Below are 20,972 nucleotides of genomic sequence, written 5' to 3' on the forward strand. Positions count from 1 at the left end.
ATCAGAGACTTACCCCTTTAACCCCCAGAGGTGATTAACATGTAACTTCTCATATAATATCCACACATTATCCTTCAAACAGGTAACGAGAATACTCAAACTGATCAGGTAGAAGTTGTCATCTTGATCTAACACCAAATTCTTGTTACTATTTGACCAGGAAATGTGTATCTGCTAGAGGGGAGAATTAACAATCAGATCTTGGGATTTAAAGAGTTAAAGACAGTTTCTAAGGTCCAGTTCAATCAATCCTGATGTAATTGATTTTCAACAAGTTTATTTTAATTAGTTTTACCCTCAAGATGATCAGACTTGACCAGAAGGATTAAAATGTCACTGCTGTTACAGCTGTTGGTCATCTTTTTTGGACAACTGTACATATCACTGGTGTTAAGTAACTACTGAGAGTTCCCTCTAAATGTAATAAATTAAAATTGTGATCAATGAAAACTTTGTTGCAAAGAGCTGATCAAAAATAGTAAATGTTAAGTAAAGTGACTAAGACTGACAAATTCTGCATTATTTTTTGAGCAATGGTTAGCTGTTTAATTAATGTATAAGATCACTGGCGTCATATGATGATGATGATGATGATAAACTTCTTTGAATGGAAAGACAACATTCTGTACACTTTAAAACATTGTTTTTACATCTGCTGCCATCAGAACTGAGGTCTAATACAAGCTTGTCTTTTTCATAATACGAAGGAATTCAGCTTCATTAATTTCCCCATCACCATCTCTGTCAGCCTCATCAATCATTTCCTGCAAAACAGAAAAAACAAATGAACCCTTTCACTGCCAAGATCTCATTAATAATTCTCTTTACAGTCTGCCAAATAATACTCAATATGTTTGTGTGGAGAATTTGATGATGAATCAACTAATAATCCCCTAATTGATATTTTTCTTTATTCCCATCCCTTATCTGCTTGATAATGTATTTGATATTGTAAGGAGAAATTCTGTCTTGGTTACTCAGGGGAGTTAAAGGGGTGTTGACTGGACCTCTTTAGAAACTGAAACCCCTTAAAAATTTTGTTTTGCTGTTCCTAACATGAAGGAAAGGGAGAGGTGGGTAAGCATAAGAAATATTTAGGTTTCTCCCAACCTTTGCCTTACCAATCGCTGACAAAGTTTGGTGAAAAGTTTTTCATTTTGCCTTCATATGTTTTAAAATTGTTTGAAAAGATCTGTTCACTGCTCCACAAAGTAAACGCCTGCATTCTCTTGCATTTATAGCTTCACAAGTGACTACCCTACCTCCCCAACACTTTTCAGAGAAGTCATGGCCCAACAGAGCTGTCCTGCTTAATACATAAGTACTAAAAAAACATATTTTTTAACCCTACAGATTTGTTTTATCCAATGGACTGCTCCTGGGAGGTGCAACAGAGCTCATAAACAATAGAATCTTACCTGTAATTCTTCATCAGTTAAATTTTCACCAAGTTCTTTCGCAACTCTTTTAAGGTTTTTAAATGAAATTTTTCCCTGTTAAAAAAAAAAAAAAAAAATGCTAAGTAAGTTCTCTTAGATTTGGTCAAATTCAGCACATGCTATACCAAATACACAACATCTAAGACCTGGATAGCTAAAAAACTTAGCCTGACAATGTACCCCTTTTTATTTTGAAGGAGACCCCAACCCTACTGGAAGTCTTTCAGACTCCTGATATCTCCAAGGATACTTTGTATCCAACATATTTATACAGTATGTAAGTGTTTTATGCTTACCGTGTTATCGTCATCAAAGAGTTTGAATGCTTTGAGAATTTCTTCTTTAGAATCTTTTTCACTCTGAAAGGAAATAACAAAAATCAGCGACAGAGAAAACAATTTACAGTATTGTAAAGGTTACAATATTGTACAGTTACAGCATTTGCATCTGGTATGAAAAAAAAATTTATGTAGTATCATTGATAATGTTGACAAAATCAGTATTCATCAATGTACAGTCTATATGAAAACACAATCTTTCTTCTTTCACAGATTATGCAGCAGCACAAAATAAAGAGAGGGAAACAAAAACATTAGCGTGAAACAAAAACTCACTGTCCATGGTTCACTCTTTTTAAATGTCGTTCAAAAAGTAATGTGTGTTAAGCTCACCATTTTTGCTGTCATCATTTGGAGAAACTCATTAAAATCAATAGTTCCTAAAGAAAGAGAATGAAAAAGATCATTTTAGTATGGCTTCAGGTAGAGCTTGTTCAGCTTAAGACTCAAGGATATAAATGGCACCAACACATGTGAAAATTGAGGAAACTCATTTTGAAACTATCACCGTATGTTAAAGCTAATATTAATTGTTAAGTCTTTAGGAACCATTACAATACACACCTGCAACATACCTGTAAGTTAAACAGTAAGTTATTATGTCAGTAATGAGAATGTTTTAAATTGTTATCATACCTGATCCATCTTTGTCAATGTCAGATATCATTTTCTTGATTTCCTCTTTTTTTGGTTCAAAACCCAGTGCTCTCATGGCAACCTACAACAACGTTACAAATCAAAAACCAAACACTTGCAGTATCTGAGTGTTTAAGAGCAATTGCTTCCTTTTAAACTAGTTTGGTTAGTTTTGTTCTGTTTTAAGCAATTTAAAGTAATATGTTAAAAAATTGGAACAAGACCCAAGAACAAACTATAGGTTCTAGCAGAACTTTTCTGTAGAAACACTAAATACCGTTTACCTTCAGCTCTTTTGCATCAATCGTCCCAGATCCATCAGTGTCAAACAAATCAAATGCTTCTCTAATCTCTTGTTTCTGCTCTTCTGTTAATTCTGGCTTTGGACCTGAATTAAACAGGCACATTTATTTAGCAATCAATCAACTGACGAAGGGCTAATGCTTGAAAAATCAGCTTTAGAAACTCTTTATGGTGGCCAATTCATGATGTCATCTCAATTAATAAAACCAGATTATCTTCAGTTGATATTGGGGAAAATAAGTATATACCAAATACTTCATGGAAAGTCTGTCCATATGGTATTTACACAGGAAAAAATTGAACAATTAAGAGCTAGGAGCAAGTGATATTTCTGATAGAAACCAACAAGCATAAAGGTGAAGGATGGTTTGGCTGGCTTTGTTTCTTATCCACAGAAATTATCGGAGGACATATATCAACAACGACAGTGGTTATCATGTGATAACTGCCCAGTAATTTTGCCCCTCGTGATGTAAAATAGCCAATAGTCATGCAAAAATCAATGGGTAAGTTATAAACATAAACACCCCTCACAATCTTTTTTTTTAAATTGGATGGCTTTGTTGTCTGTTGGCTACAGGCAAAATTCATTTAGTAATACATAAAATTTCTTACAAGGTTCAAACCAACCTGTTTTCTTCCTCTGCCCTGTCGAGAGAGCCCCTTTTCTGTATGATGCTGCCTGTAGAATGAAAAAGAAAGTTATTCAGCCTATTCATCCAGGTACATACACATACACCCTGTATATGGAAGGTTCTCATCACTGACAGAGCAATCAAATGTTCTAAGCAAGAGTGAACATAGCAATGACTACCTGGTGGTAGCATGCTTTTAGGCTGTCAGGATCAAGTTCTCTTTCACAAGTAACAAACAGCCAACCACTCAAGCCATTAGTTCACATTGTTTTAGTAAAATGTAACTTTTTTGGTTAAGCTCAAAACAGAATGGTAATCAACAGGATACCTGTACTTGAATAAGCTTTGTGTTTGGAAAGTGTTCAGTTTTCTTTATCAAGATTTCTATGAATATTTCAATCATTTTTCACATATTTCCCTAAACAGCAGTCATTTGTCATGTATTTTTTTTTAAATGTAGCGCTTGAGGTTGGCACGCAGGGAGCCAAAATTGATACCTTTGCATGTGCCTGATGTCTGACTGCTGTTTTCTCACAACTGTATACAATTTTTTATGATCCATCAAATATTTTTGCTCCTGTGGGTCTAAACACAGCACATGAACAAATATCCCCCAGCTAACACTGGGTGATATCTGAGCAAATCACCCGAGTGATATTCTCCAATTTTCAAACCTTACGTGCATGTCCACTAGGATAGCTCTTTGAGGGTTTTATGGTTGTTACAGAAGAAGGGAAATCTTTTTCTGTTTATTAAGTCATAACAGAGAACACACAAAAGAAAACATCAAATGCTGCATACAATAAGCTGTTCATAAACATTCCTTCAAAACATTTGAAGGATAATAAACACAATAGCCTCTGTTTTGCCTGAAAATATGTACAAACATTTGTCCTTGGACATTATTTGTTACTCAAAGCTCATAGCTTTCTTCAAGCTTTGCTCTTGGTAAACTGTTTATATCTTGATACAGATAATGTTCATGGACAAATAACCATACATAATTTTTGCACCAAAGAGAGGCTCTACTTATATATTATCACTGTAAACTTAAACATATCTAGGATGTATAACCCAACTCCTAACTGGAAAAAACTTAACGTAAGTGATCTGAGGATGAATGATCACGTTTTAAAACAAGATCATGAACAATGTACAATAAAGCAGCCAGCCCCTAGATGTAAGACTGCCCGTTGTGAAAAAATACTCAGATAGTGGAATTTTTAGTACTAAACGGAATAAAAATTGCAACAAAGGACTGTTGAAGGTTCTCAAGTAAACTTACACGAGGCTAAAACATGAATTGAAAATGTTCGATGCAACACGATCCAGAAATTTAACTTAATGGGGGTAAACCACTGTACATGAACACAATCTGACAAGCTTGCAACTTACGACAGGAAAATCGCCATTGATCATTCCCTTGAGAAAAAGAGTGGTAATAGCTTTCCAGTTTCATAAGACGAAAAGCATAAAAGTAAACACAAATTCAAGATAGAAGTTTAACCGTCGCGTCTTATTCTAGGCAGCAACACAAGAATTCCATTTCAAACGGAGCATTTCACGATGTGAAAGTTAAGTTATGGAGTCTCCAGACGATGTAAAACTATAACGACGCGCAAGGCTTTGCAACGGATCAGTGTCTTAACATGAAGTTTATACAAAGTCTTTTCTGGTTCAAATTTTGTAATTCCCGGTGTTTACACTCCCTAACGATCGTAAACGATCACATAAGACTCGTGCAATATCACATCAAACAAGCGTTTGTTTGCAAATTTTGTCCTCGAAAGAAAATCACAGGGGGGCGAGGGTTGATGAAGCAGAAGAATTGAAATAACCTACCATTGATCTGATATTGAACACACGGTTATGGCAAAGCTGTAATCCAAGGATTGGCGATTAGAAATCAGTTTGACAACAGAATTGTGTTTGTTTTACGCGGTGAACATGACCATGGAGAATCGTGGTGCATTGTGGACTTTCGCGCTTCCCGCTAAAATGAGAGAAGACTGGGGTTCGCTAAGCTACCTTTCTTTCCCAAACCTTAGTCATTTTTAGGGTATTCCAGCTCCAGACGGACCTTTGTTTTTTCCTTTACTTTTAAAAGAAAAAGAGTGTTTTTTAAGGTGCTTCATAGTCTTACAAGCTAAAGCTAAAGCACCTTTGTGTTCAGCTTTGACCGTTGCATGCCCAACTTTGAGCCAGAAATTACGTTAAGTGTAACGAGATCACCATCAGACTGATTCTAAAAAAGACGTGGAAGGGTTCTATGAAATTAGTTCTAATTATCTTAATTTGAAATTGTTCGTTATTCTTAATTGTATTCCCGCGAAATAATTTGTATCTTCATCAAAACAAAACAGATTAATTTAGACAGGAAGCACTCGAACACTATGACACCTTTCGCTAATCCGCCTAACGCGATGGGGTAATTCAATCAATTAGGTCCTTTACTTTAAGGGTTGAAAAAGAACATTTATTTCGAGTACCTAACCGGAGTTTGATCAATCCTGTACTAGTAGCACCGAGATCACAGTACTCACCACTCTACCAGAAGAGACCGACCCAGGAGACAAGATTGAGGCCAGGAAGCCTTATCACAAACACTGCACGGAATGCTTGCGCATTCGAGACAAAGGCGGCTGACCATGCGTCAGTAGTTCTGTGAAGAAGTTGTACCGGGGTCGATTCTCTTCAGATAACCTTGGTCGTTTGAATATTTTTTGAGTAAAAGAGGGCGTTCTTTGTGCATTTCACTTGGACAATTCCATCTTCTGATAGTGCGTTTTTATGTCCTGCCTATTGTTGCCTACAGGAAGGAAATTCTGGAGATTCATTTCTAACTAACCTCGTACTATAACAACAGAAACCATTAGAGACATAATTCTTTCTTTTCAAATAAGTATCTCTGATTCTGTTGCGGTAAATTTTCGCCAGGGTGTGTATACCTCATGTCATGATCCTTTCTGAGAGCACTAGAGCGAATTCTAGCCAGATGGTGAAAAGTGATAGGCTCTCAAACCGCGGAAATGTCTGTGAGTATTGAAGCAACCGGAATGTAATTTTAAAGAGTCTCTGTCATCATATAATGAGTCAATATTTGCTCCAAGGGCGGAAAAATTATCCGCAAATTTAGAGCCGGAATTGCATGATCTTTATCAAAAGGAAGCGTGGTGGTCTCGAGTGTTAATTGATTGAAAAACAGAGAAGAGGTTGGGAAAATTTCTAGAAGAAAAATGAAGGGATGGTTTTGTTGAGAGGTAATTAAATAAGGCTACAAATTACTGAAAAGCTGGGCCAAGTCGGTTATGTCATGTTGAAGAGCACCGGACCTCGTGTACCAATGAACCCTTCAAAAGGCATTTTGGGACGTCTAACTGTCGTCTGCCCTAGATGACTTCGTTTCCTATGGTTTGTGAATCTTGAAAACTTCACTTTATTTATTCATTGATCTATTTTCGATATTTAGATAGGTGGCCCACTCGGCCCAGTACAGCTTAAAACTGTTTCAAATGGGCGCTTATATTCACAATAACAAGGCCTGGCCGCAACTCCAGGAGCTGCGCGCCTCTCTCTCTAACAACAAGATTATAGACTCTATAACGTCCCCTGCTTGCCAGTACAGAGAAGATGCAGGAGACATGCACAGAACCTACGATTTATTATCCTTATCCGAGACTAGACGTCATAGCAAAGGCAAAACATTCTCCTCCGGTCTACGACATGAACTCTCGACGCTTCTCTTTCTTCGACCATTTACAATTTCGGCAGTGTCCTTTCTGCCCATGACCGATTCTTGATATTGCATAGCTGGGTACTTGTTTAAGGGCATATAATTTCGCTAACCACAATACTTGCTAAACAATTTGTGAAGACATTACAAGACTTGATTCCCATCATTCACCACCGAAATAAGAGGACTCTGGTGTGTCCCCTCCCAACCCCCTCGTTAAAAATCATGTTTCAGAGGGGTATGCATTCAAGCAAATCACTTGCATGAGTGCGAGAGCAAGGTCACGCGGTTCGATCCGATGCACTTATTAGATTTCCCTTTAACGAATTAAAGCTATATCATAATAAGATAAACATCAATTTTGAACTGACCACAGATAGCACTTTTTGATTTGCATAACATTGCCTCGGTTATATCAGCCTGTATACCACACTTGGTAACCAATCATAAACCATCCGCCCTTCAGACCTGGCTTATCTAGCTTCCGCCTAAGTATATTTCCGATGAAAATCAGACAAACTTTTTTGTGAGTAAAATACGCTGCCTGTATTTATTTATGGCATGCAGGCCACCGTATCCGGCGGAAAATTTACTAGCCATACGGCGAGACTGGTGGAACATAGGATATCACGGAAATCGGAAAAATAGCGCTAGCTTGCGTTCGATTCCTTCATTACGCGCCAGCTCCTCTTTTATATCATGTTTATCCTTAACTTTGACATAGTCATATGCATCTCGACTAGAATTACGCTTTCATGACGTGGCGTGCTCGTCTTCTAACTGAGATGGGCTGCACTATTAAGTTTTAACTCACCAACACTTGAATTCATCTGAGCCAACGACCACATCCGTACAAATGTAACTTATTTATGCACATCTCCTTATTTATCATGATTTCGTTCAGCTTTAATCCTCAATAAATGCGTCGGAAAATCACTTTAATCTTTTTTTACAAGAAGGTTATTTTATTTGAATGACAGAGGATCAAACAGTAAATATATATAGATGACCTCATTCGCGCCTTCTCTGCAACAGGTTTCGCGATCGATTAGGAAGTAATGAAAGCGGAAGAATCCCGTTAAACTCTGCTCTCTGACAAATGAAACTGATACAGCGAAAGATCTTACAGCTTGGTCATGGGAATTAAAGGAGCGATTTCAGCTTTTTTTATTATTTCATAATAACATAACAGTTTTTCTTCCGGTCTGTGGGAGACATGGAACAGGCAAACAAACAGAAACAAAGAAATGTAGCTACTCAGACCAAACAATTTTAGAATACAACAGTGAAAATTTGAATTTCTGTATCTAGCTAAGCTTGGCAGGAGATTTCAAGAGGATGTGCGCTTGACTTCGCTTCTTTTGTTTTTCGATCTCGTGGGAGTGAAATAAGGGGGCCGATATGATATCACATTGCAATCTGAAGAGGTGTTGTCCGGTGTCATATCTAAAATAAAATTACCATTGTGGCCGATAGACCTCGTTGTCGGATACATGCGACATCTAAAGTAACCGAGAGAAACTTAACCCTGGAAGAGGCAAGCATGATCAGAGTATGAAATTTCATTTCTTCAGTAGCACTTAGGTAGACGATCTGGTGCAAAACCGCAAATTCTGGTACTTCCGTTTGCGTGGGCACAGTTTTCCATAGAGGGACCTAGAAGAGACGAAATTGTCTGTGCTGATCGTCTGAAGTCTCAACGATTTCCTATCTTAAGGTAAGATAATGCAACAATCTTTTTTATCGTATTGGAAGGTTTTCATTTGTTATTATGTCGGTGCCGAGAATTGAAACCGTTTTTCATTTACTCCAGGCACAGTAAAAGGTAGAAATAGGATGTATGGGTATCCGTTAGGCCGCTCGGATCAATTACCGCTACAATTTAAAAGTATAAAAGTGAAAGCAACATTGTTTACTCTATATATATATATGTATATATATGTATGTACAAAAACCATTAAGTGCTTGGAAACACACCATGTGCGATTATTGAAGCGATCCGAACCAGTATTCACGAGGCTTAATCGGAGATTCGGTTGAAGCGAAAATATCGATCGATGGAAATCGAAATTATTCACGGGGTATTATTATAGATTATGGAAATTAGTCAAAGCGCATCATGAAACAAGTTAGTTGTTGACTTGTTCAAGCCTGGAGAAATATTATCTACGACTGAAACAAGATTATTAGTTGGCTGAGGTCAGACCTGGAAGTTCAAGGGTATCTTATGTTTATTCCCAGATCTGATTGCAATGTAAATTCTCTCAACATAATCAATGCGTTGTCCAGCAAACAGGTAATGAGAATTGAAAAACCTTCAATTGTCAGCTAAAAGGTGTTATTTTGATAAAATATAAAAAAACTCCCAAACGAGTGATGTGCATCGGCCAGGTTAGAGTGAGAGTTATGGATTAGAAGACATTTGGAATCCAATTCTTTTTTTTTGTTTTTTGTTTTTTTTTCCCTACCTCTTGAGCCGGTAGAGAGTCACTTGAATAGCTCTTTACCCTTAGTTTGATTACCATAGTTGTAACTTGAACAAATGCCAAAATAGCTGGAAAAACGCTTGCTTACCTGCGAGACGTGTGCTAATCAAATCTAACCCCTTTCCTTACTCCTCGACAAAAGGAAAAAAAAATAAGAATCGAGTGAACTTCCCAAGTGCTTTCAGATTCCATTAACTTTACATGATGTTTTATTTTTGTTTATTTTGTAACTTAACGTCGAACATATCTTAAAGAATTGGATTACACAAACGTTCAAATTTTCATTAAATCAGCATAACTATTTTGAGTGGGTTTTTGGACTATGACCGGAAGCGGCGGTGGTCACTGATCAACGAGCTACACGCAAATGTGCCCCGTGTGATTCAGCTGACCTACAAAGTCATGGGATATATGCATGGATATTTTAGAACTTTGGAATATTGCCTAAAGATCAATTTATTATTTTTTATGGCGTCCAACTTTTGACGTCTTATCAACTAGAGCTGTCAAGTACAGGAGGCACTTAGCGGTTTTTTTCCCCTTTTTTATCTCCAAGGTGTCAGCAAATGTGACGGAAATTTTTGTGTTTTAATCTTCAGACGCGAATCCCTGAATAAACACCTCGTCACTGAGAAAGGAAATAGAGATCGTAACTTAACACCTGCCCTCGTAAACACGCAGGAAATTATTCATTGACAGACCTGAAGTGCTTGCTTCAACAGGAAAATTAGCGAAAAACGTGGTTTTAAGCCAGTTCTTTGGAGTAATAGAACGTGTTGCATCACGAGTTTACCGGCGAGTTCGCCATATTCGATTCAGAGCCATAGAAACCCATTGACCCTACTTATAAAGGTGAGTATTGGTTAGTTATATTTGTTCTGTGAGATGAAGAGAATACTCATCAAATTGAATTACGGTAAGAGCCATTGCAGAAAAAATTGAGATGTCGGGCTTATGTAATTTGTTTCGATTTTATCTCGTTTATTATGTCTGAGCAGATTCCGGATGGTTCGTGTCGCTGGAATAGATTTGAACTCGACTAATTTAGCCCCTAATATCTTATAGTATATCGTCACTTTAGTATTGTTTATTGTGTCACTATTTTTGTATTGCCACCGTTCCATAATTGAGATTTTGTCACAAGTAACTACGTTTCTTGAGGAACTGTTTCAAAAAATTTCCCCCGATGTTTATTGTTCAACCTAATTCACAACACCCAGGAAATGCGTCAGTAGTTTGTACTTCATAACAAAAAAATTAGCGCAGACTTTATTTAATTTAAACTTGCTAATTATGTTAAATAAACAACACATTTTTGCCAAGGATACATGTACAAACAGCCATAAAATATCGAAACACTAATATACATATATCAGCTTAACTATTATATTTTCTGGGGGCCAAGGTTAGATAAAGTATACAGTCTCCATATTTTGGACGGATTGATTTTCCTAGATCATTTTCTGATGATTCAAGCTGTTGTTTTGAATGTGCTTAGGTATGTTCAATTTGCTTCGTTTGAGTTTTCCAAGCTTTGATCTCAAGAAAAACTGCGCTGCACATCGAAAGAACCTTATTAAGTCATGTGACCGTAACAGGTCGCCATTACTCTGGCGTAAAATACTCCAAAGGCCAAATATTGCCGAGTTTCATAAGGTTCATTTGGATGTGTTAGACCCCTGCGGCCTAGAACTGCCGACAAATTCTGCCAAGTAGTACGCATGTACAGTAGTAAAACTGTGCGCGAAAGTTAGCGCACGGAAACCGTCACTAACTTTTTCCTGATATTACATGAGAGGGCAAATATCTGCCCGCGGTTAACAACACCTCCGGTTCGAAATATATTCCACGCCATCTCCCGGAATGTAATTCTTTTCCTTTTTCGTGTTATCACGACTACCATCACATTCTTCGCTTCTGTGGTAAGCAACGAGATAAGTAAATTACTGGCCTGAAAACAAATCATGGAAAACCAAAACAATAAGATTTTTATTAGTTCCAGGCTTTCAAACAACGATATTCGATCTGCTCTCTTGCACCAAATGACACGTGCTAATTGAAATAATTTGCCGCAACAAAAGACAGTAGTTTTTAGGGCATCACAATAACGTCTTTGACATGAAGCGATGACAGTTCATAAGGCGACTCATTTCAACAGACATCTGTCAACAACTATATTTATGAGCACCTTTTGAGACAAAAAAATTTAAACTCCAACTAAACGTGGTGATTCCCTTGTCTGTTGCAAACTAAATCTGGTGTCAACTGAGAATAATTCCACTGCAAGAGATTCTACGGTTGTTGAAGGAACTATTTCAAGTATACCCACCATTTAAAAGAGGTGAGTCTAACGCGATGCCTTAGTGTGACACTTTGTGCTATTCAAAGTTATACGCTGGGCAGGTATCGCCATAGTTCATCGTGTACATGACTGAAAGGCGTGATTTCGAACGTATTAAACTACCAATTGATAAGTCTAGAAATTTCATTGTCCTTTTAAAAGAAAGATAAGATAAAGGAGATAAGGTTCGGAGAGAATGCTAACAAAAGGTCCCTCGTATGGAGTCTGTACGGCGTCGTATTTTACAAACCCCTCGGGCCAGTTTAAGCCTCGCGATATTGTCCTTCAGAACAATGGCTCGTGGGCCGTAAAATATTTTGTGGTTTACCAACAATACTCAGCAACTAACTATCTTCCTTACGCGTCGTTGGAGAAAAATAAACGCTATATCATTGCGCTTTTTATTAGCATCACAATGTAATATTTACGCGGTGCTGTTTACCTTGTCATATCCGGTCAAAAGAGGGGGCGAAAACGCTTCATGCAATCGTCGTTTAAAATTGCCATGATTTCGGAGAAAAACTTGACTGGAGAACACCTTTAAGGTATTTTGACCTTTAAATTTACGTTATTGCTTCCTAACTATTCCTTCAAGTGGAGTGTAAATACAGCAGTTGAGTTACTTTTCGATTAGATAACAATAACAATTTTAAGGGGTCACATGATAAAGAGATTAAGAATTGGAAAGGTTTAGCACAGACCATGAAAATCGACGAACGCGTCCTTCTAAGATAAGAATGCCAAACGCGTAAAGAGCGTTTATATTATGCCCCTAATGAGAATGTTAGCGTTAATCTTTAGCATAACGTTCATTTTAGGTGGCAAAGGGCGAAACTATCATGTTTGTCTATAAACCGGATTGTGTTAAAATATGTCACTTTATGAAACATCTCAGTGATGTCTCGCAACAAGGATTCTATGATTTAGTAAAGACTTCTTAAACAGGCAAATCTTGTTTAAAGTTGCTTCGGTTAGCAGATTCTCCACTTGAGTCTTATAATCCGGAAGACTGTAACAACTAGAACTTCATGGGGTGCGATCCTAGACTGAAAAAAACTGAGCAAAAGTACATTAGAGGGATCAGCGACGTCAATGCACACAAAACCGACAAAACTACTTGAATGTTATTCTATCGAAGAGTTTTAATGTGCGGTTGACGAATTAATTGTGCCAAGCGTTGATCGATAGAGAATGACTTCTCTGCCTTTCTATTGTTAAATTTCCTTGGCCATTCGTACGGTTAATCCAAAATCATTTTCTATTTTATGCTGGCGTCCACTGACACAATCGCAGTGTCTTTGCATAACAAATGCTTTTTACGCTGGACACACGCACGGTTGACTTCACCTGTCACGTCCGATAAATATCGAGTGTTAAATCCTTCAGTGTAAACAGGTCACGGTCGCAAGAAAAATTTTGTTTGCTGTTGAAAAAAAATTAAAAATACTAGGAACTCGGACCGGAGGAGCGTGATCTACAAAAGCTACTAAACATGTGCATCTTGGAAAGTTTAGACAAGTTCGTCGTTTGCCAATCTTCTCCATTCTTAACGAGTCTTGTTTACGTATATTGTTCCCTCTGAAAGGCTTCCTTAAGTTTAAGGAATCAAATTTTTTTTTACGGCTTCGATCCTTAATTCCAAGTTGCATGTAGTTCCGTATTGCTCGTCACAAGGTACGTCTACACGGAAAGTAAGGGAACTCACGTGCAAAAAACACCGAGTTTAATTAACTGAACGTTGGATATCATTTTTCACTATAAGCCTATTTTAGCAATTTTTAACTGAAAGGATTTAGCTTTAAAAGGTTTAAAAACTTTGGCCGGTCACTGGATGGGCGTCCGCTCTGGCACTGGAGAGAAAGCATGCACGGATTATCAAAGCGATGAAGATAAACAACATAGCCAACTAGGATCTCCAAACAAAACAAAAACTAGTAAACAACAGACAAAAGTAGACAAACAGGCTTCATTTTGTTTTCCTCCGCAAACTTCTCTTTAAGATCTTGGGAAATCGCGTGCGTTTACTAGCTTCCGATATCAACTTTTCCCGCAATATCCGATGAACTCCAAAATTAAAGCTGATATTGAACATCCAAATCTGCTCGATCGCTAATATTTGATGAGGGACCACAAAGGGTCTTTTTGAAAATGGAATTGAATTTTGCAATGAATATCACAGACAGGAATGTACGTACTCTACTTCTTGTTCCTACCTATGGTTTATCATTAAATATTTGTTCATTGTTGTTGCAAGGGGAAATTTCCTGTGCTAGGTTAATCAATGCATTGATTGCTACGTGTTTTTCTTGTTCGTGAAGAGTGATTTTTTTTCTTTACTGTTAAGAAGGTTACCAACTGCCAACTTAAGAGGCGGCCTCCTCCTCGGTCTTCAAAGCCTTATAAATCACTTTTAGTTGATACAATTTATTTTGAATAAAATTTCAAATAATGAAACGGGAATTTTCGTTGATGGACGACTTAAAACAAAATTTACTATCTCGAGTTGTCACTACAAGGGTCACTTTAACACTGCTTATACTAACAAGTGCATACAAGACATTTGTCTAAAACTTCGATTATTGTGATCCAATTTATCAAACACTAATTATATGTACTGCAATGTAGTGTCAACTGTTTGAAGAATAATTGTTTCTTTTGTCAGCCACTTATAGAGTACAACCAATAAATATAATTTGGATTTACAGAATTGCCTCGATTCAAATCCGTATACCAATAAAATGATTTCAACTCGTTATACCTGTGACGCCCTTCAACATCATTGAAATAGTCCTAATCGTTTTATATCCTTTGTTTCCGTCACGTTAGGGATCAAAAAGTGCTATCTTCTCCACACGTGCACAAAGCATGTTACCTCTGTCGAAAACACTTCCGATCCCAAACATCCTCACAACTTTTTTTCATATTACGTTGCCAGAAAGTGTCCAAATTCTAAAACAGGTCAAAAATTGAGAAAAACTGTCATTTTAACGGACAAATGTAGACATATACTAATATTGATTGTCTTATTACTTCCAATAGCCTTTGAGTTTAGTAACACTCGGTTGAAGCTGGTACGTGCCTTTGTACTTGTATGCACTTGTAGTAATATTTTTCACAAGTGCTCATCATTCTCATATATAGAGATATCGTTTCGCTCGGAAATTCGATCTTATCTCGGAACTAATAGTTACAAGGATGGCAAGAATTGTTTTCGCATTTCGAATAGAAGTATTTCTTTCCCTTTACACACAAAATAGCACTTACTAATGGCGCCATTAGTCTCTTTATTCATGAAATTTTCACGAATACTGCTTTGATTGCGTCTGGCGTGGGCCATTTCTTAGGTTCAAGGCCACATTTTTTAACGGCCGAGTGGTGATTCGACGAAACAGAACATCCCGCCTTCGCACGAAATCTCTTGCGGGCGTTTTAAAATGTGACAAAGTCCTCATCTCTCACTAACACTTTGATGATGGGTAGAATTCGAAAATTGCAAAGTAAAAACAACCAGAAATAAGCTTTTAAAGATCGAAATTTGTTTCAAAACGTTTAACATAGACAGTTGATGATTGATAGCTTGAAGTATGTGATAAATAATTGTTTTAACTGACGTATCAAGGCTTGATACATGGGAAATCATGTATTTAAATTATAACGAGTGGTTTCTGACCAAAAGGCAAAGATTCACAGAAAAATGTTAATTGCACAATTTGCTGTTGTAAGAAAGACATTTTAACCACATTGACTAAAATATTCACTAAAAAAAACCCCGAATAACAAGAGAAACGTTAGTGGATCTCTAAGGTAAATTGTCTTTTTTTTAATCACTTATAATTATTCTCTGGTGAACCTCAGTATAAAGATAATATCTTAATACTTTTTATGTGCGAAATCTAGCTTCGTTTTTACAATCAACAATTTATATTTCGTTCGGTAGCTAGCATTGCCGTTTCTTTCGGATTTTGTTGTATACTTTACAATATCGTAACGTTTCCGTGACACAAACTCTAAGAAGCGAAATCGGCTCGAGCCGGATTTTTTCCTTTTGTTCTTTCGGTTTGGTAAGCACGTCTTGAGTTTTAGTTATAGTGGCTAAAGTTTTAACACAGAAGGATTACACACAAACAAATATTCTTATATCCCTCTGAATCTCAGAATGGCATATGATAAACACGGTTAACTTTGATGTTCTTCTATTCTCAGTCGAGCTTTACCTATTTTTAGTCAGATCTTTTCTTGAGCCTCTTTGCAACATGCTTTAAGTGTAGGTAAAACGTGCTATTAAAGAGAATTTCGATAGATCCCTTTCCGTAAAGTCAGTGGTATCCCCAGATTATCGTAAGCTTTAAATTAATGCGCGTGTTTTATCAATGATGGTCCATCAAGTAGTACGGCCTGAAACAATACCTTCTCGTCTCACACAATCATTATGAACGTCAGAAACACTCGGATATCTATTTTAAGGTAAACTATGAAAAAACACAATATTGCAGTGATCAGGTTAATTTGAGTCAGCGTGCAAACGAGTTTGTCCTGCCGGTCTTTGCTTAAAAGGCTGGCATTGGGAGTCCTTGCGCATTCGGCAAGAACTATTTCGAACTAAGCATAACTGGCTGGTATGGTGTTTGTTAAGTGGTGAGACATGCTCCAATGCCCTTCTTTACATAGGTTTTTTTTTTTTCACAATCCACCGGCAATTTTGGCTATGTTAATGGCGGCAAAATCTTCCTTTATTCCGCGTTGTGGCGAACCCCACGACTTGGTGCGACAACCACGAGCTTTCTCTAAGGAGAAGGATAACTCACGTTTGATTTGCTATTGTTCAAAAAGGCCAGCGGGATTGGGTCTCCTGATTGAAAGAAGATCTTGGATTAGAAGCCAGTCATCGATCGAAATTCCCACTCGGCTCGAAATGGTTGTCTATTGACGTGAAACACTGAAAGTCATTACCTCTGACACTTGATAGCCCGGTTGTGCGGTTTCGTGGAATTAGACTACTTTACATTACAAGCCTCGACAGCTCGCGGTGATTTACATATGTAGCATAGAACAGGTTGCAAAAAAAAAAAAAATTATTTTAATCTTCTTCTTCTCTCGGCAGTCTCACAGGATGACAAGTATTTACGACAACACCGTTTGCGAAGTAAAAAGACAGATGCCTATACCTGTTCACCCATTCCCAAGAAGTTCCAGACGAGGAAATTACCGAATGAGGACCAAAGCCCATCCCTTTCGCCACACGGATTGGGAAGAGCTGCTCAAGAGAGAGTGGAATAAAAGGACACCACCCCTCTCGCCGTTGGAATGGAGGGAGAAGCACTCCAGAAACACGAACGCTGAGGATTGCTGCGAGTTTCTCATGGGAAGGAGATGTGGCAGGAGGCGAAGGCTACTTTTCCGCAGTGGCTATTATTTAACGATTCAACCGGATGGTAGTGTCAAAGGAACAAAGCAGAAAGATTGCCCTTATGGTAAGTTTACATTTTGTAGCTTTGTTTACTCCATAAAAAAAAAGTACGTGATCGATTGTTGAGGGAAGCCTTGAATTGGACTATTCTCTGTAATAAAGACTGACGTTTGGACAACCTGAGCGGATGTCAACATTAGACGGATTGCATTTGACGAAAGCTGCTTAGGTTCTGCAGCCAACAACAACACCACAAATTGGAACACTCAACAATTTTGTCATTCGAATGTAATTAAATTTGACTGACAAAAAGCGTTCTTGGTGAGGGAATTACTACTGGGGGGGGGGGGGGAGGGGTGGAGGATTTTGAGAGAGGATCACGCGGTTTTGAAGGGGAATATAGGAGGGGATCAATCGTCGCCAACTGAGCAGTGAGAGGGCTGCTATAGAAAATTGACTTCCTATAAACTGCCAATGAAGGGGGATCATGAAAATATTACAAAGCCTTAAGGGAGATCAGGTAAATGTTATCGTGACACCCCCCGTACATGCCCTTTGACGAATTGTAGCGGTTTAAGTGTATTGAACAACCCTCTGTGACAAAGCCAATATCCCCCCCCCTCCCGACCCCAGGCGATTTAAATATTGAATGGTTGCTAAGATAGTCGAAATATATGGCTATCACTGACACCGACAGTAAGCTTTCTAGGACTACCCACATTGTACACATTTTGCTGCATGATCGACTGCTGTACTCGGATGCAAACCATTTTAAAACTGTCAGTACTTTAAAATGCTCATAATGGTTTATATCAATGGATCTCTTAAGCATTGCTATCACAGCTGTTGACAAGTAACTTTTGGGACATATTAGTAAGGCTTATTTTAAGCCGGAAACGAAGTCAGACTACCGCGATGTCAAAATTCGTCTACATCAGACCAAGGTCACTTACCTAACCAGATGATTTTTCTCGACCAGGCATTATTTATCAGTTGAGGGGACAGCTAGGGAAGGAGGGATTTGGTTGTGTCTTGATGAAATTGACCTGATTCCCCATAAGCCTCTGCGATATTCTTTTGATCCTCCCGCTTTGGCAGTTAGTTGGCAGTCAGTTTCTTTAGTCTTCTCTTCAGACACTGTTGACGACGACTAATCCTCCCTCCGTTTCCCCTTTATATGATCCAATATGATCCCCCCCTATTCTCTGACCCCCTCCTCTCCCACCGACGATAAATAATGAATGGTCCCATAATTTTACAACTTTTCCCGTGCTTGTGGACCTGATTCGTTCTTAGTCGCTGTCTCGGTCTCTAGAAGAGCGAGGATCCTAAGTTACATTTAACTCGCCTGCTCATCTTTAAACTCGCGGCTCTGATGGACTTCGTTATCAAATCTAATATTTTTCATAGCATGGACAATCCAATCAGCTACAGAGGTCAATTCCATGTTATGTTACCTTTTCTCTAAGTTAATTGAGATAAATTAGATGACAGAGTTCCTAACTAGCGTGTTTACTTCCATTTGACAGCAATCGTAGAAATATGCTCAGTGGGGGCCGGCTTAGTGAAAATCGCAGGAGTAGAAACCGAGTTCTTTCTTACAATCGATGATTCTGGAACTCTTCGCGCCACGGTGAGTCTAGATATAAAACGTAGATCTCTTATGAAAATAACTTAGAACAATAGAAAACCCATACACTTTTGCAAAGAGTAAAGAACGTAGCTCCCGGTGTTGTGGTCTGGCCTCCTTGTTGTTTATCCAGGCCCCCATGTGAACCAGCTTTGAAGCTGAACTGGGCCAATCTGTTTATATATCGCTAATAAATGAATAAATAGGTGAATAAATACAATTAAACCATTTTAATTCAATCATTATCTATTTTCTAACAGGACGCAGATAGTGAGGAGTGCGTTTTTGAGGAAGTGATGGTGAAGGATTTCTATAGCGCTTACAAATCATATGCATATTCGAACGAACATTGGACAGTAGCAATCAGCGATAAGGATGGAAGAGCGTATTCTGCTCGTTGTCAAGGACTTCTTGATTCAGATCTCGAGGCGCATTCATTACCTGAGATGATGCCTGATAGCGACGCATCTTCGGACGAGGAGTCTACATCAGAAACCCGAACATCACCCGAGGTTGACTCGGATACATCAGGCTTTGTAGGACTGGATGCATCGCGCTTTCTAGAGCAGCAAACTTCGCGTCTCTTTGATCTTCTCAATTTCGATCTCGAAGCGTGTTTAATGGCTGAGATACAAGAAGACGCGGGTCATGCTGTTGTGTTTCCCGATAATAATACTGACATTGGACCATCTCTGTCCGAGATTCTACGCGAGTTAGGAACCAATTTGTAGAGCGCACAAATAGCTTGCCTTGGAGCGTGCCCATGTCAGGGGACCCTGGTCACAAACGATTTTGTCTTTTTACGAGGCCAGCTGATATTTTTGGGGGCTGGAGGGGGGGTTAGATTTTAAAGCGCGCTTCAGAGAAGAGCAATAATCTTACTGACCACTGAACTGGTGACTTTTGACTGTCATAACTCACCAGCAGATACGTAAGGATAGGAAAGCTCAAGCATCCTTTCTAATCTATATAAGGGACTGGTCATTATTCGTCGCGAGGAAAGGGGGGGGGGGGGTTGGGGGAGTTTGGTTGTGTCGCAATAAAAATTTACATGATCCTCTCCAAGGCAAGATTCCACCAGAATTCTCCGACCTTCTCTCTCCCCAGGCGATATTATGACTGGTTCCTAATGACATGCATCCGTGTTCAATTTTTATTGCTCGTGCACCTGATTTTTAAGCTACATGCAAAAATTGGTGTAATAGAGTTATTTTAGAGGTTTTTAGAACCTTTTCTCTCTTGTGATGAAACTACGCTGTAAACATGCCAAAGATTTAAATTTCGTGTTGTGCTGAAATCTGTTTTTGTGTTTAGCAAAGAAAGTTTCTTCCTTTGTTGTATAACTTTCAGCACCAATAACTGTTACAGTATCATTTAAATTTTTTTTAATCGCTCTATTACCTGTGGGTATTATTTTGAATTAAGAGGTTATTTAAGTTATAAGAATGCTTTTATTGCGAAGGATTATAATATTTGTAATTTAACTATGTAAATAAATAGGTTTATTTGTGAAATGATACAAAGTAAAATTTTACATGTTGTTATGAACATTTTATTTGGCACCAGGTCTTAACTTTCGTTCAGTTTTGACAGTTTATGATTTAAAAAGTTAAGAACTGTTAAGGATCGGTGAAAAACTGCTCAGATTTTTTTGGAAAATGAGTAAGTTTTTCTGTTATTTTGCAATCCGACTCAGCGACAGCAAATAGCGACGAGTGAGTGGAGATGAAATAGTTCACACACCTGCGCATCTGACGGGCTTAATTTTTTCGGCTTTGAGAAACTGTTCGGAAATTCGACTATCTAATTCTCCTATGTCGGTGGATTTCTCTTTGGAGAATGTAAGCTTGCGAGGTTCAGGTGTATTTGATCTTCTCACAAAGTGCCATTTCATATTTTCTCTTGTATGGATTGGACGGCAGCAAAGTGGTAACATGTAGAGAGGTTTTAAGTTATCAGTCTTAAAAAAAAAAAAAACGTGCTGAGAACTCAGTCATTTGTTCAACTATACAAAAGTTAACTTC

The 20,972-nt window shown here is 38.1% G+C and overlaps 2 protein-coding genes across 7 annotated transcripts; one reads left to right on the top strand and one right to left on the bottom strand.

Annotated features, from left to right (window-relative positions):
* Positions 1-260: 260 nt before the first annotated feature.
* On the bottom strand, positions 261-6,232 carry LOC131768512 (uncharacterized). Its single transcript, XM_059084237.2, has 9 exons — positions 5,895-6,232; positions 5,194-5,344; positions 3,347-3,398; positions 2,698-2,801; positions 2,414-2,495; positions 2,111-2,157; positions 1,736-1,798; positions 1,419-1,493; positions 261-764 (listed from the first exon to the last, which is right to left on the bottom strand). Exons 2-9 carry the CDS (start codon positions 5,194-5,196, stop codon positions 675-677), a joined length of 516 nt encoding a protein of 171 aa, XP_058940220.1. The 5' UTR covers positions 5,197-5,344; positions 5,895-6,232; the 3' UTR covers positions 261-674.
* A 2,434-nt stretch (positions 6,233-8,666) lies between these two features.
* Positions 8,667-20,503, top strand: LOC131768513 (uncharacterized). 6 transcript variants are annotated; one of them, XM_066161604.1, is made up of 5 exons: positions 8,667-8,801; positions 10,293-10,422; positions 17,013-17,382; positions 18,848-18,951; positions 19,209-20,503. In XM_066161604.1, exons 3-5 carry the CDS (start codon positions 17,022-17,024, stop codon positions 19,677-19,679), a joined length of 936 nt encoding a protein of 311 aa, XP_066017701.1. In that variant the 5' UTR covers positions 8,667-8,801; positions 10,293-10,422; positions 17,013-17,021; the 3' UTR covers positions 19,680-20,503. The 6 variants fall into 6 exon arrangements, with proteins under 6 accessions (XP_066017701.1, XP_066017697.1, XP_066017698.1 ...); XM_066161600.1 differs by lacking the exons at positions 8,667-8,801; positions 10,293-10,422 and adding an exon at positions 11,584-11,911; XM_066161601.1 differs by lacking the exons at positions 8,667-8,801; positions 10,293-10,422 and adding an exon at positions 12,305-12,456.
* The last annotated feature ends 469 nt before the right edge of the window (positions 20,504-20,972 follow it).

Source organism: Pocillopora verrucosa, chromosome 14 (assembly GCF_036669915.1).
Source record: "Pocillopora verrucosa isolate sample1 chromosome 14, ASM3666991v2, whole genome shotgun sequence".
Taxonomy (NCBI): Eukaryota; Metazoa; Cnidaria; class Anthozoa; order Scleractinia; family Pocilloporidae; genus Pocillopora; species Pocillopora verrucosa.